The sequence below is a fragment of the Astyanax mexicanus genome, chromosome 1 (genome assembly GCF_023375975.1).
Source record: "Astyanax mexicanus isolate ESR-SI-001 chromosome 1, AstMex3_surface, whole genome shotgun sequence".
NCBI lineage: Eukaryota > Metazoa > Chordata > Actinopteri > Characiformes > Acestrorhamphidae > Astyanax > Astyanax mexicanus.
In genome coordinates this window covers 92,634,216-92,647,953 of record NC_064408.1, presented here as the reverse complement: position 1 = coordinate 92,647,953, position 13,738 = coordinate 92,634,216, and the positions used below count along the sequence as shown (strand labels likewise).

Below are 13,738 nucleotides of genomic sequence, written 5' to 3'. Positions count from 1 at the left end.
CTGCTGAAAAATGAAATCCGCATCTCGGTGAAATCCGCATCTCTATGAAAGCATGAGGTGCGGTAAGAGTTTTCTGGGAAATCACTGCACTGACTTTGGACTTGATAAAACACAGTGGATCAACAGCAGCAGATGACATGACACTTCAAAACATCACTGACCATCAGTCAATTTTGTATTTTATTTAAAAAAATCAAGGTACCAGAATCTGAAGGAAGAGAGGAAAGACACAATTCAAACTGTCATCTGCTGGTGTTGGTTTACTGTTTTATATCAAGTCCAAAGTCAGGAGACGCCACATTGAGGATTATGAGAACTCTTATTTATATGTTAAATATATTTCTGCAGAGGTGACTTGTATCCACATTAAACTAAAACAGGGTTATTATGAGTGGATTCAATAATATTGTACTGACATAAGCAGCTTTTAATAAGACTCCTCGTTTATGAGTAACAGGATGTAGATGGACTAAAGTCAGTTGATAGTAGTGTGTAAACTGCTCACATCTGTATAAGTTGTGAGGTGTTATCTTGGTCCACATGCTCATGGCAAGATGATGTGAATTAGGAGTCTGAAGGAGGTGTGATAGTGGGTGCAAATTAATGTTCATTACTGTTTATTAATGTGTTATGTCTACTGTGCTTGCACAGATTTTTCACTCAATGTAACCAGCAAGCAGATTGGCTCTTTATGTTGAAGGGTGGCACTTTTATATGTAAACAAACAACATGTTAAGATTCATGAGAAATCTAGTTCATATACCAAATATACTGTTTCTCTGCAGAGGTGACTTTAATGAAGATTGCAAAATCCAATCTGATCTGTAAAAAATTGATTTCTTTACACTGGAACTACAAGGGTGATGTAGCTAACTTTAAAACTATAGTCACCAGGATATCAAGATGCTGAATGTGTGCCTTAAACATTATACACTTACCTCAAACCATTTGGAGTTGTTCAATATCTCTGATAGGCTTGCTAATTTTTTTTTTTTTCGTAACTGCATAACACTTTTATTAGTTTCTATTATGTAGACAATTTTTTTTACTCTTTTTTTAAATTATGAATAATGAGGCGAATTAGATAGATATTCTTAGTACAGTGTAGAAAGGAGATTTAGCTTAATATTATTGGGACGAATAATGGATATTTCTGCTTACCAGTGCCTCAATACAAGAAGCCTATAAGCGCGGGAACTTTAATTTGATAACATTTTTCACACCAGCTGTGTGAGTTGTATTGGTGGAACGCATGTATTGCAGGAGGCATGTGATTGGCTATTGTCAGGAGAATTGCAAGTGATGGAGGAAGTCCTAGTGAGTGGGTGGGTTATTTGGCTCAGCTAAACTGGGAAGAAATTTGGATGAATAATAAAATAAAATAACCATTATAAAGTAACCATTTTGCTTTCAGCTGACACTTAACAATGGATGAATACAACTAGTATAATCATACTACTGCAGAGATTGAAAACCGCCATCAACAAGCTTTTTATTTGGTTGAATAAAAACTGTAGATGTGTATTTATTTGCACATTCCCAGAAATCAGGCTGTGAAGGTTCCCCACTGAGCTAGACAAAACAGTACCAAGAAGCTACTCAGCGTTAAAGATTTCTTAGTAAACCCCCTGCACTCTTCCCAGAAGTGCTTGTACATGCATGATGTGGAAATTTATTCTCTTATTTAGAGCTGATATACTCATTTGACGACTGGATGGAAATATCTGTTGTGATAATAAATAAACCTATGAGCTCAGAGCCAGTCCACACTGTTGGATGTGCGACTGGAGATGTAATAAACAGCATGCTCTTCCCAGAGTCAGAAAACAATCTCAATGAAGACGAGATAAGCTTTGATGAGGCATGTCCTTCTTGTTGGACCCCTTCCATCCACACGAGTTCGTCTGCTTCCAGAGTGAAGGACCATTTCCCCAATTTAAGCTGCATTCTCTGCTCCATGCGGCAGCGATTCCTCTAGAGAGCAGTAGACGCGCAGCAGGAGAAGGAGGCAGACAGGCGTAGCTATGGCCGGGCCGAACCAAACGCGGGCCGAATGCTCAGCACAGCCGCTGTGGGCTCTCTGATCAGCCCAACAGGGAAATGAAGCTGTCATTCCGGCCGGGACGGTGGCTTTCCCGATCTTCAGCAGGGATTTCCCTTTATTCCGTGCCGCAGTTCTCGGCGCAGCACGCGTACACGCCAGCCTCGCTTATTTCACTTGTCAGAAGCAGACGTTGCCTCGGGGAGGGGGCTGCGAAGGAGGTGGGACTGATAAAGATAGAGAGATATGTCCTTTGAAGTGACAGAAAGATGAAAATCGGGGAGAGGGAAAGTGGCCCGCGTGAGGAAGGGCTCGTCCGACGCTCTGGAGATGAGTTTCTGTGTCTCTCTGATTGATTTTTCTTGGAGGGATTGAAATATTTTGCTCGGGGGGGGGGGAATTTGCTTGGCTTGCGCAAGAAGAAGACAAAAACAGAAGAGGAAGGAAGATGAAAAGGCAGAGCACTGTCAGTAAAAACAGTCACACCAACCCATTTCATCAATTTCACTGTTTTCTACATTTTCAAACAGTAGTGAAGACATCAGATAACACACACAAGCAAATAAACAATGTGTTTTTTTCCCCCTACTTTGTAAACGCTGAATACTGAAGCCATCCAGGCTATGAAGGAACACGTAAGAAATCATGCAGTAACTTAAAAGTGTTAAACATAGACTGTATATAGCTGGACAGAGCATCGTCTCTCAAAAGTGAAGCCACCACAGGTCGGGCGCCCCCTGCTGTTCGGCTGCAGAAAGCTGTGTAACTCCACCCATCCCCATAGGTTTCAATGGCAAAACAGACAACTCTCAATCACGTTTTTTTCTAATATACTGTAATTCTACCTCCATTATTTAAATGCAACAGCTAGTGTAACCTCTGCTTATATTGTCAAATTTTTATATCCCCACAGAATTCGGTTTTTAAAACTTTATTCGGCTCTATTCAAAAAAGGTGTGGTTATGGTAAAAGGGCTGCTTATGGGCGGGACCAATAATAGACCGTCAGCTCCGCTCCGCCCCGCTCTGCAGTCTGTGACCGCGAGGCAGCCCTCAGGGGCGGGGTTATTTAAATGAGTAGGCGGTCTCTCCACAGTCTTTCTCCCTCCTCTGGTCTCTACTGCGCAGACTCTGGTCTCTGAATCGCCAAAATGATTTTCATTGAATGAATGGGAACGGCGACACAGCGTCCATCTTTATATACAGTCTATGGTGTTAAACAAACCAAAATATTCTGTAAAGAAGCATTTCGGTGGCTTTTATCTGGGGTGCTGTTAACTTGTTGTTTCTGAGGCTGGTAACTCTGATGAACTGATCCTGCACAACAGAGGAAACTCTTGCTCTTCCTTTCCTGAGGCTACTCTCATCAGGTCTTGGCTACTGTACTTGGCGAAACTTTCAAAGTTTATGAATTTGTTTTTTGATTGACTGATTTTATTTACTTAGTTGAGTTGTTCCATGGATTATAACATTATTCAAATAGAGCTATTCACTGTATATCTAACGCTGCATCTTCACAACTTTACAACTGATGCTCTCAAACACATTATAAGAGGGCAAGAAATTCAGTAATTATCTACTTCTAAAATATAAAAGCTATAAACAACTGGCTTATTTAACACATTTTTGTTTACTTAATAATTTAACATGTTTTTCTTTATAGTTTTAGTATTGACTTTAGTATTACTCTACAATTTAAGGTGTGTCCAAATTTTTGACTGGCCATATTGCACAGGTAGATATTGTGCACATGGCATGTTTAAATATTAAATACGTCAGTACAAATAAACTTATGTTAGGTCATTTTTAGACTGAAAATGCTTATTTAGGGGTTGCGGCTGCTGTAAAAAAAAATAGTGGCTGGCTTTAAGTAAGAATAAATTATAATGCATTTAAACTGGTAATTTAAAGTATGCCTTAGTCATGTATTAAAACATGCAGGCAGGTGTTTACACATAGAATCCATTTGTATCCTATATTCACTTACATATAGTCTTCAAATCTGGACCAGTTTCCATTCCTGGATTGTGTTCTCGCTGGAAGAAAACACAGAGATCAATGCATATGGAACTTGGTATCCAATAAGGCTTTTGTAATATTGATATTTTTAACATCATTACAGTAATTACAAAAGTGCCTGGCCATAGTTTGTCAGGTAGAATAGCATTGGAAATTTCAATGCGGCCTTATTGAAGAAGTAGTGTATACAGACTGTTAAAGCAAATAAATAACAAAAATATAGATCTTAATGTTGTTGTTCATAAGCATCTAAACATTCTACCTTTTAATTAATACATAATAAAATAACTTTCTAAATGTTGGTTCAATTCTGAACATCTCACCAGTTTAAAAATATATTTAGCTATAATTCGTATGTTATTATTTATACAAAAGTAACCTACCTATCAAAAAAAAAAAAAAGTCCATAAGCTGAAATGTGGCACCTGCTTTAAAATGAAACAGGTTATTTTTTTCAGCTTGAACACCTCAAAAACACATTATGCTCACCAGAGGTGCCTAATTCAAGCGAATTCACACACTGCGGAAAACAACGCTGTAAGTTTAACATCTTAGAGTTGTTATATGTTCATTTTAAGCATTCTCACAAAAATACACTGCAGAATACAAAGCAGTCTCACTGTGTTTTATTTTTTGCGCACCTGGATTTCCATGTGAATGCGGCTGAACGAGCTTCTGGGGGTGAGCTTTCTCCACATGTGTTTCAGGAACAAAGGGATGAAGTGCTGAATCTCCTCTCCAGCTTTAGTTCAGAGTTTAAACACAAAAGCAGCTTCGTCTCGCCGTTAGATTAGCTCTGGGCTCCGGTTGGAGTGAATGGGGTGATTGATTGGGTCGGTGTGAACCCAGGTGGAGGAGAGGAAGGGGTCCATGCAGATAACTCTGGCAGCCTGGCATTTGGCCCCCGAGCTTAATGAGGTGGAGTTGTGCTTGTGCTTGTGCACTTGTTCTTGCATGTGTGTGTGTGTGTGTGTGTGTACAGTATGCTTTGTTTCTTATACAATTCTAGAGATTTGTGATTAGTGTTATTGTTACAGTAAGTGGAGTTATGGGCACTGTAGTAACAATAAGACTTTATTATGCTGCATTTATATAAAACCAAGCGAATTGTATCTTGCAGGTGACCTGCTTTGTGGGCATGTTGCTAAATTGTGGCTGGTTTGGCTGTTTAAAGTAAAAGTGGATGTTTTTTTTTTTAGATTTCCTGATAACACAGCAATGAGGCATGTTGCAGTGCAACTGTGTTCTCCTGAATGATGGTGCACAATACTTTTGGCATAAGTTGTGAAATTAGGGACAAGGTTTAACAAATCGTATTAAATAGTATATATTAACTGTATTTATCACACTTAAATAGACTTAAAATCCTTTAATATTCCTGAAAAAAAATCATCAGTGCGCCTTTTAATCCAGCGCACCTTATGTATGAATTCTAGCCGTCAGGTTGTAATGAGCAGTAAAGCCACTCCTCTGAAGTGCAGCATTATAAAGACGTTTCAGTGAAGTTTGAGCAGTATTAGCATTAGCTGCTAACTGCAGCTCTAGCTCTTTTGCCGGTTAAAGGTGAGTACATTGGACTGCAACTTGCATGTTTAGCGTGTAAAAAAAACAAGCTATGTGGGACGGACCGCTAGCTGATAGTTCCTCAGTGTAGTGCTGTATGGCGGCATTTACTAGTGCTATCTAGCTGCTAACCACGGCTAGCACTGCAGCTGACCGTGCTGTTGAAAATATTTGAAATCTAAGCTTACTGTAAATAAATGGAAGCACTTTACTCACACAGTTGCTTGTTAAAAAAAGGTTTTTGTTTATTTTATTTACAATATATTAGAATGGAAATATGGTGACACCCCTGTTCCTTCCTATTGTCACTTAAAATCCTGATCAATCCACATTTTATATATTTACTTTATTTACTTTAGTGTTAGTGTTAGAAAGGTCTGTCTCATTGTTGTATCTGTGCACTTTACTGTTATTGCTAGTGTTAGCCTATCTTATGTGTTATGGTTAGTAGTCTTGTCATGTTATCACTGAGGGATGGTGAGAAATATAATTCGATTGCTTTGTATGGCTGGGACATGTGAAGAATTTACAATAAAGCTGACTTAGACTTTTTGACTTTGATCTTTGGCAAAATATGGGAAGATGCTGAACTAATTAAAAACTGGTTAAAGCAAGCAGATTTGGTTTGACTTACCAAATCACCATTTGACTATCAAGTGTAAATACACGAGTCACAAATATGATTTGCTCTTGAATTGATTGACTTGCAACTCAAAAATACTTGACAACCCTATTTTTGAACATAATTTATTTCCAATTTTGAATCACACAACTACAGTTTCTACATACAGAAATACAGAATGCTGTAATCTTGCTGAATGTAGAATATGTAGACTTATATTTGTATATTTAAGTCAAATACACACCAATATCTTTAGGATATCTATTTAATCATTAAATAAAAAGGTTTCATGTTTGTTAAGGAACATAATTAAAACGTTAATTAGTACAATTTGAGCTTTCCTGTACTGTATTGAATTATAAAATCAATATTTTCCTGAATACACATTAAACATTTTATTTCCTCCAACCCTTTTGTTTCGTTACAGTTGTCTAGATTTTGAGTATATTTTTAATCATGCAGGTTTTGGTTTGATTTCTGTTACTGATCTTAAATTGTTAAATGGAGCAGAGAGTGAATAGGCAGCTTCTCCAAGTGTCCTGTAGGTGAATCTCTAAAGCCCTCAAAGTTTTCTGAATGTAAATAACTTTGTTTTTTAATGCAGAGAAAAAGGGATTTGCATCATCTACATATATGGGCCGATTCCTCTTAAGGAGTTAAGACTAGGGACTTGAGTGTCATGACTTGAGACACAATTGTTACCTGCAACATGGTGACAGGTTCCCTAACAAAGTCTGTGTACGCTAATGTTCTGAAGGTTTTTTTTTTAATAGCCTTCTCTACAAAAGCTGTATTTCAGAACTGTTACTGTTAGTCATAAATAGAACTAAAAATATGATAATTCCATTAAAAGCACAGAATTCACCATAAAAGACCACACTGGTGACGACAGAGTTTCCTCACATTTACAAAGGACTTTAAACAGAGCTCATGAGCTCAGTCATGCTCATTTCTACTGTAGACTGCTGACCATCTGTCAGTCTGCTGCTGCTCTGCTCAGTTCCCTTCATTTGTTTCCCTTCTTGGCTCTGTGAATTCTCCCCAAACTGCTGCTGTTGGCTTTGCCCTTCTGAGGTCTCCTCAGGCCTTTGCTGGCTCTCTGCCTGCAGCTGCAGCATCAGCACCCTCCACCAGGACCTGTTAGAAACCAGCAGCTCTTAATTTAGTGCTCCATCTTGTAGCTGCATGCTACTTGGACCAGCAGGAGCTAGAGGCTGCTATTTGCATGTCTCTAAGTATGATAGGGCAAAAATACCCATACCATACCATCACGACCACTTTACCCACTCATTCAAACAAGTGTTATAAGCCTGTTTGTTCATTGTCACGTCTTTAAATGTTATGAGTCTCTTATTTAATCCAGGAGAAGGAGAAGAACCAATGGCAATAACATTGTCTTGCTGATATCATTGGCATCTGTATTTCTTTCTACACAGAAGTCAATAAAAGCTCCTCTTTATGTGTTATTTATTATTTTCTTTGTTTCTACCTGTTTCTACCACCTCCAGCAGCCACATTTATCAAATCTACTGTCAATTCTAATCTATCTGCCAATACCGAAATTAAATCTAGGTAACTGGCATGGAATCTCCCTCTGTCTGGACCTCTAAATGGCAATTGTTATTTCCACAGAAAAACCACACAGTCGATGAGATTCTACGTAATATCCCTATTTTCTCCCCTGCTATTGTTGTGCATCTCTGTTTCATTCCATCTCTGTTCATTGAGCTGTGTCTCCAAAGCTTTTTTTTTTTTTTTAAAGAAACTGCTGCCTGTGGATGACTTGCAGAATTGTGATGTTTTTGAGCAGCCCTGGTTAAGCAGCTTAAATTGTCAAAACCTCTGTAACTCCACACATCGCTGCCAGTGGGAACAGCAAGCAGCCCCAGCAGAACAATTTTTCATGTTGTAACAAACTGGTTAACCAAGGGAAATGCTTCTGTTTCCTGTTTCTTACCCTGCCTTCCTACCTCCCATTAGAAATTTGGTGACTTTTTCACTAAATGTTTAAGTTTTCTTTAAAAATCCAGCTTAGAAATGGTGTTACCAATTGTTACACGGAGAAGGAGGTCGGATGCAAATACAATTTGGTCTTATTTGACATAATAAGACAAACCAAAAACTAGTACAAGAAAATAAACACTAAGACTATAAAACAAAGACCATAAAACAAATGACTGAACCAGTTCAAAACAAACAAAGAAGTGAAATAATCTAACAAAGAATGAAACAATATAAAGAAAACAGACCAGAACTCCATCGACAAAATGTAGATTAACATCCAGACATGGTTGAACAGGACAGCATCAAACAAAAAGCATGACAGAGAACAAAGGAGCACATGGGGTATTTATACACAGGCACACACTAGGGACACCTGTGGAGGTAATGAGGGGGCGGAGTTACAAAAGAGACAGGAGGGGTTGCAGATGAAAGGGCAGGGCTAAGGCGGAGACAAGACCAAAACACAAACAGAGCCATGTGAAGCACATGAATGACATGGGGAGGTAAACAAAACAAGAGAACAAAGGACAGGAGCAGGAAGTAACCAAAAAAAAAAGGAAAAAACACGTGACAGACACAGGTTTGACACCAATCCATTATCAGGCAATTCCATTATTTCCATTATTATTTTATGGGAAAAACAATACTGTTAGCTAATTAGTGTTACATTTACTAAAGGCTACACTGATTAACACATATGTTTGACAGCCTTGGTTGGACCAGATCATTTGCAGGAGTAGCTTTTAGTTCATTTTAATGTAATAAATTGGCTAGTGTGGAATATGCCATCAGTAATTGATGTGGTAGGCCTGCAACAGAATGAGACACGTGGATCTTCTCATTGTTCTCGTGCTGTCCGTGGTGCTGAACACACAGACTCGCTGTTTCCTCGCTCTGCTGTAAAGCAGATGTAGTAAGTTTGGCTTGTGTTTCTGTAAATAATAAAAATGTGAGCTCTCCTCTCCAAACTGCCTCCAGCGTTCTTCCTCCTTCTGGGTGACCATTGAGCCAAAATCACATTTCTCTATTGTTCATTGTTCATCTATATAACAATATTAATTAAGGGTTTTTCTTCAGACAAGAAGATGAAGAGTCCTCTGCAGAATTATATAAAAAAAGTAATTTGATTTAGATTTCAACTTGCTGATGACCGAAATGTGAGGGAGTAAAAGTGACATTATAAAATGAAAATGTCATTAGCACTATATCATTTTACCAGTGCTTTATAGGAAGGATTTAAGTCCCTTTCACGGTTTCTTTTGGTTCATTCATCATTTTTTTTTCACTTTAACCCTTTAAAGTTGAGAGCACTGAAGCTTCAGTGTGGTAACTGAATTGACTAAATTATCTCAACTAATTATTATTTAATGTAAAAAAATGGCAATGCTTTATTAATTTTATTGTTTTCTTCTGGAAAATTATAATTATTTTTTATAGTTTAAAAAGGAAATAAAATCAAATACAAATTGTCGGTTCTGTGATTGGTTATCCATGCAGCAAAAAAAAAATCGAAAGAGATTTCTAGTAAAATAAATATATACAAAAAAATAGAGAAACTATAAAGCGTATTAAGAGTTAAACAGTTTTGTATTTGAAGTATATTTTCAGCATATGTATTTTCTTTATATTCTCTTTATTTCTCTTCACTAGTGTATGTTCTTCACATAGATACCTCCTATAGCGGTGTATGTCTAGAGAATGCTTAATTGTTTCCAGATGTACACCATAACACCCTATTTAAGCAGCTCCCCAAGTGTGGGGAGGGGAGAGAGAGCAGGAACATCAGAATCAGGAAAACATCTCTCTCCAGGGATGGCCTAGAACCGCCTTGAAGATATTGTCTTAGTTTTTTGTAATAAATAATTGTATGACACCTAATACAATAGTGTCTGCGGTGTCTTCTTCCTCATCTTCAAGCATCTTCACAGCAAAGAGACAGCGATAAACGACAGGTTCTTTATGTTTTTCTAAACAATAATAAACTACCACAAGCAATAACTTCTGGATGTATTAAGTATGATACAAGTTAAAATCATAAATGTAAGTTTTTTTTTTTTTTTTTTTTTGATTATTGGTCAGAAGGTCAAGTAGATAGACACAGTTTTAAATAATAAGATGGAGAAGAAGAATAATAAGATCATTTGGTGGTTCAGGCTTTAAAGAGTTAAGTGATGCAACAGAAACATTTAAGCAAGCCTACATACAGGCTTAGCATTTAAATGTGGAATGGGAAATTAAAATAGGAGCTGTTAAATAAAAAGCAAATTTGGTCTCAAATTTGGTGTGAAGATTACACTGTTTTTTCACCCACGCTCACGAGTACTTTAAACTCCACCAGTCATCATTTTTTTTACATTCTCTGTGTGGTACATGACTCTGTATTAGATAATACACTGTTAATATAAATGCAGTAAAGCCAAATATTCATCACACTGTGTTAAGGCTAGTAGTAACAAGTGCTGTACCTTATGTTGCATGTTTATAGGCCCAATAAATCCCATATGCTACTCAGTAAAACCACTTGAACATTTTACATATACTAATGAGAATGCCCCTGTCTTTATGTATAAAATTAGCATATGGAATTTGGTTTCTCTGTAAGTTGCATACATTAAAATGATGTAATTTCTTTCTTTTAGATTCTTTAAGATCTAATATCATTAGCAATATCCAATATCAAGGGTGTTTTAAAATAAGAGTTTAGGCTGCATTTGTTGGAGTAACTGTCTCTAATGTGCAGGAAAGGTTTTCTACTAGATTTTAGAACATTACTGTGGGGATATGTTTGACAATAACCCTCCCACCTAATGTCCAACTCCACAATTCCTTCTAAAAGTATTAGATGGAACAACCTCATTGCAGAGAACACAGTTTTACTGCTCCACAGCTCCATATTGGACATTAATGCCCCTGTAGCCCATTCCCTTACTCTTTTCTATTGGCAATAATTATCTGCAGGTACTAGTCAAGGTGTGTGTGTGCATGCATGTGTGTCTGTCTCTGTGTGTGCATCTCATCAGTTGATCAATGGGTGCAACTTAAAGTAGCTGAATGTATTCATTAGAAGAGATTTCCACAAACATAAACTATTCATCTTATTTTATATTACAGTCTAATTATAGAATATGGTGAATGCAATATGCAAAACTGGTCACTATACAAAAGTGTCCAAGTGTTTTTGAATAATTTAATAAAGCTGTTATTATAGAGCATATATTAAATCTTGGGTTCATTCTGAGCCAAGTGAAGACCAATATAGCCCCTTCATTCTGGTTGTTTACTGCATATTGCACAGTGCATAATCTTTAAACAGCAAATATATCCCAATCGACCCCACTGTGACACTGTGGAAAACAATATGGCACAACATATTAAAAATGCCTGACCTTCCAGAAATGTCATTTATTGGAAAGTGAATGCCATCATTATTATCATTTTTCAAATAATATTTAGTTGTTTAAATTCTGGTTGGGACGAGTCTTGGTCTGTTCTATTTACATTCAACATACACTCCCTGGCCACTTTATTTTTTTTTTTTGTCCACTCACTGGCCAATTTATTAGAAACCCCTACCTTGTGCTTCCACTCACTGGCTACTTTGTGCTAAAAACTTTACCTGCATTCCAAGTTGTGGCCAGTGTTAATATGAGTAATATGTCAATGACTGCCATGTGTGATTTACCTGCATATTTTATCGAATTCATCAATCATATTCCATGTATTTCCATGCTTGGCAAATAAAAATTGAGTGATATGCTGCATGACAGGTGAAATTTTCCTTAGTTAGCAACGTACAGTACTGCTAATGTCATCTGAATTGGTTGCTCTATCCATGCTGTTTGTAAATATATAATGTAAAAGGCTACCTCTATTTAAAATACTATTTATGTAATTGCTTTTTTTTTGGTGAATAATTGGTGCTTTATTTTGTGACATAAAATGCCAGTTTTTTTTTTTTTTTTCATTTTCAGAAGTGTCTGTCCTGATTTCTGTTCTGTTTTTGGCAAAAAAAAAAAAAAAAAAAACACACTATTTTCAGTGGTGAAGGTTCTGTTTTGGTAGTTTCAGACGTGTTTTTTATAGATATATCACTGAAAGATTTTGTCAGATCCTGATTTATGTTCCCATGTCTTGGAAGTGTCAGATCTGCTTACAGTAGTGACAGCGCTGTTTTTGTAGTTTCTGTCCTTTTTAAAGTAGTGACAGCACTGTTTTCAGAAGTGACAGCACTATAGCGGTAGGGTTGGGCCTGTTTACAGTAGTGACATCACTGTATTCAGTAGTGACATCATTGTTTTCAGTAGTGGCAATACTGTTGTTAGTAGTAATTGCTCTGTTTTGGTAAATTTGAACCTGTTTACAGTAGTGACAGCACTGTTAACAGCAGTGACATCACTCTTTTCAGAAGTGATGGCACTGTAGTGGTAGTGTTGGGCCTATTTACAATAGTGACAGCACTGCTTTAGTAGTGACAGCACTATTTTCAGTAGTGACAGCACTGTGTACAGTAGTGATTGCTCTGTTTTAGTAGTGTTGGGCCTGTTTACAGTGGTGAACAGCCCTGTTGTCAGTAGTGATTGTTCTGTTTTGGTAGTGTTAGGCCTGTTTACAGTAGTGGCAGCACTATTTTCAGTAAGGACAGCACTGTTTACAGTAGTGATTGCTCTGTTTCAGTAGTGTTGGGCCTGTTTACAGTAGTGGCAGCACTATTTTCAGTAAGGACAGCACTGTTTACAGTAGTGATTGCTCTGTTTCAGTAGTGTTGGGCCTGTTTACAGTAGTGATTGTTGTTTTGGTAGTGTTGAGCCTGTTTACAATAGTGACAGCACTGTTTTCAGTAGTGACAGCACTGTTTACAGTAGTGATTGCTCTGTTTTGGTAGTGTTGGACCTGTTTACAGTAGTGATTGTTCTGTTTTGGTAGTGTTGGGCCTGTTTACAGTAGAAACAGCACTATTTTTCATATTCAATGCACCATTTTGCTTAATCCTAAATAATAACATGCCAAATATAGAGATATAAAACATGATGTTTTCTGGTGGATAAAATGTAATGTAAATGTCATTTGTGTGTATTGCAGATGGCACTCCATACACATGGTGGGTGGGCAGAGGCAATGAGAAGCACTTCTACTGGGGTGGATCTGCGCCCGGCATCCAGAAATGCTCTTGCGGCATCGAGAGAAACTGCACGGACCCCAAATATCACTGCAACTGTGATGCAGACCAGAAACAGTGGTGAGTTTATAAACTAAACTAAACGTCTAACTTTTTTTATATAGTATGTGTATATATATGCACTAGTGCTATAAGATTAAAAGGGTTTATCAGCAATTAGCATTGATCTGTATCATGCCTATACAATGATATACCTTAACTTAATTTGATTTTGTGGTTTCTGACATTGCATGGCAGTTATCTGTACAAGTGCAGACAGAATGCTGTTTTAGCTAAGTTACATCATTTTTGTCCTCTCCGCTCACAATGTCCTG

At 37.4% G+C, this 13,738-nt stretch overlaps 1 protein-coding gene across 2 annotated transcripts in view; it reads left to right on the top strand.

Annotated features, from left to right (window-relative positions):
- The window catches only part of cntnap2a (contactin associated protein 2a), a 723,644-nt gene that overhangs the window by 554,368 nt on the left and 155,538 nt on the right, over positions 1-13,738 (top strand). For both annotated transcript variants that reach the window (XM_022683450.2, XM_049485717.1), the window contains exon 14: positions 13,328-13,484. In XM_022683450.2, coding sequence (XP_022539171.2) covers positions 13,328-13,484 — 157 coding nt within the window. The remainder of the gene's footprint in view (positions 1-13,327; positions 13,485-13,738) is intronic.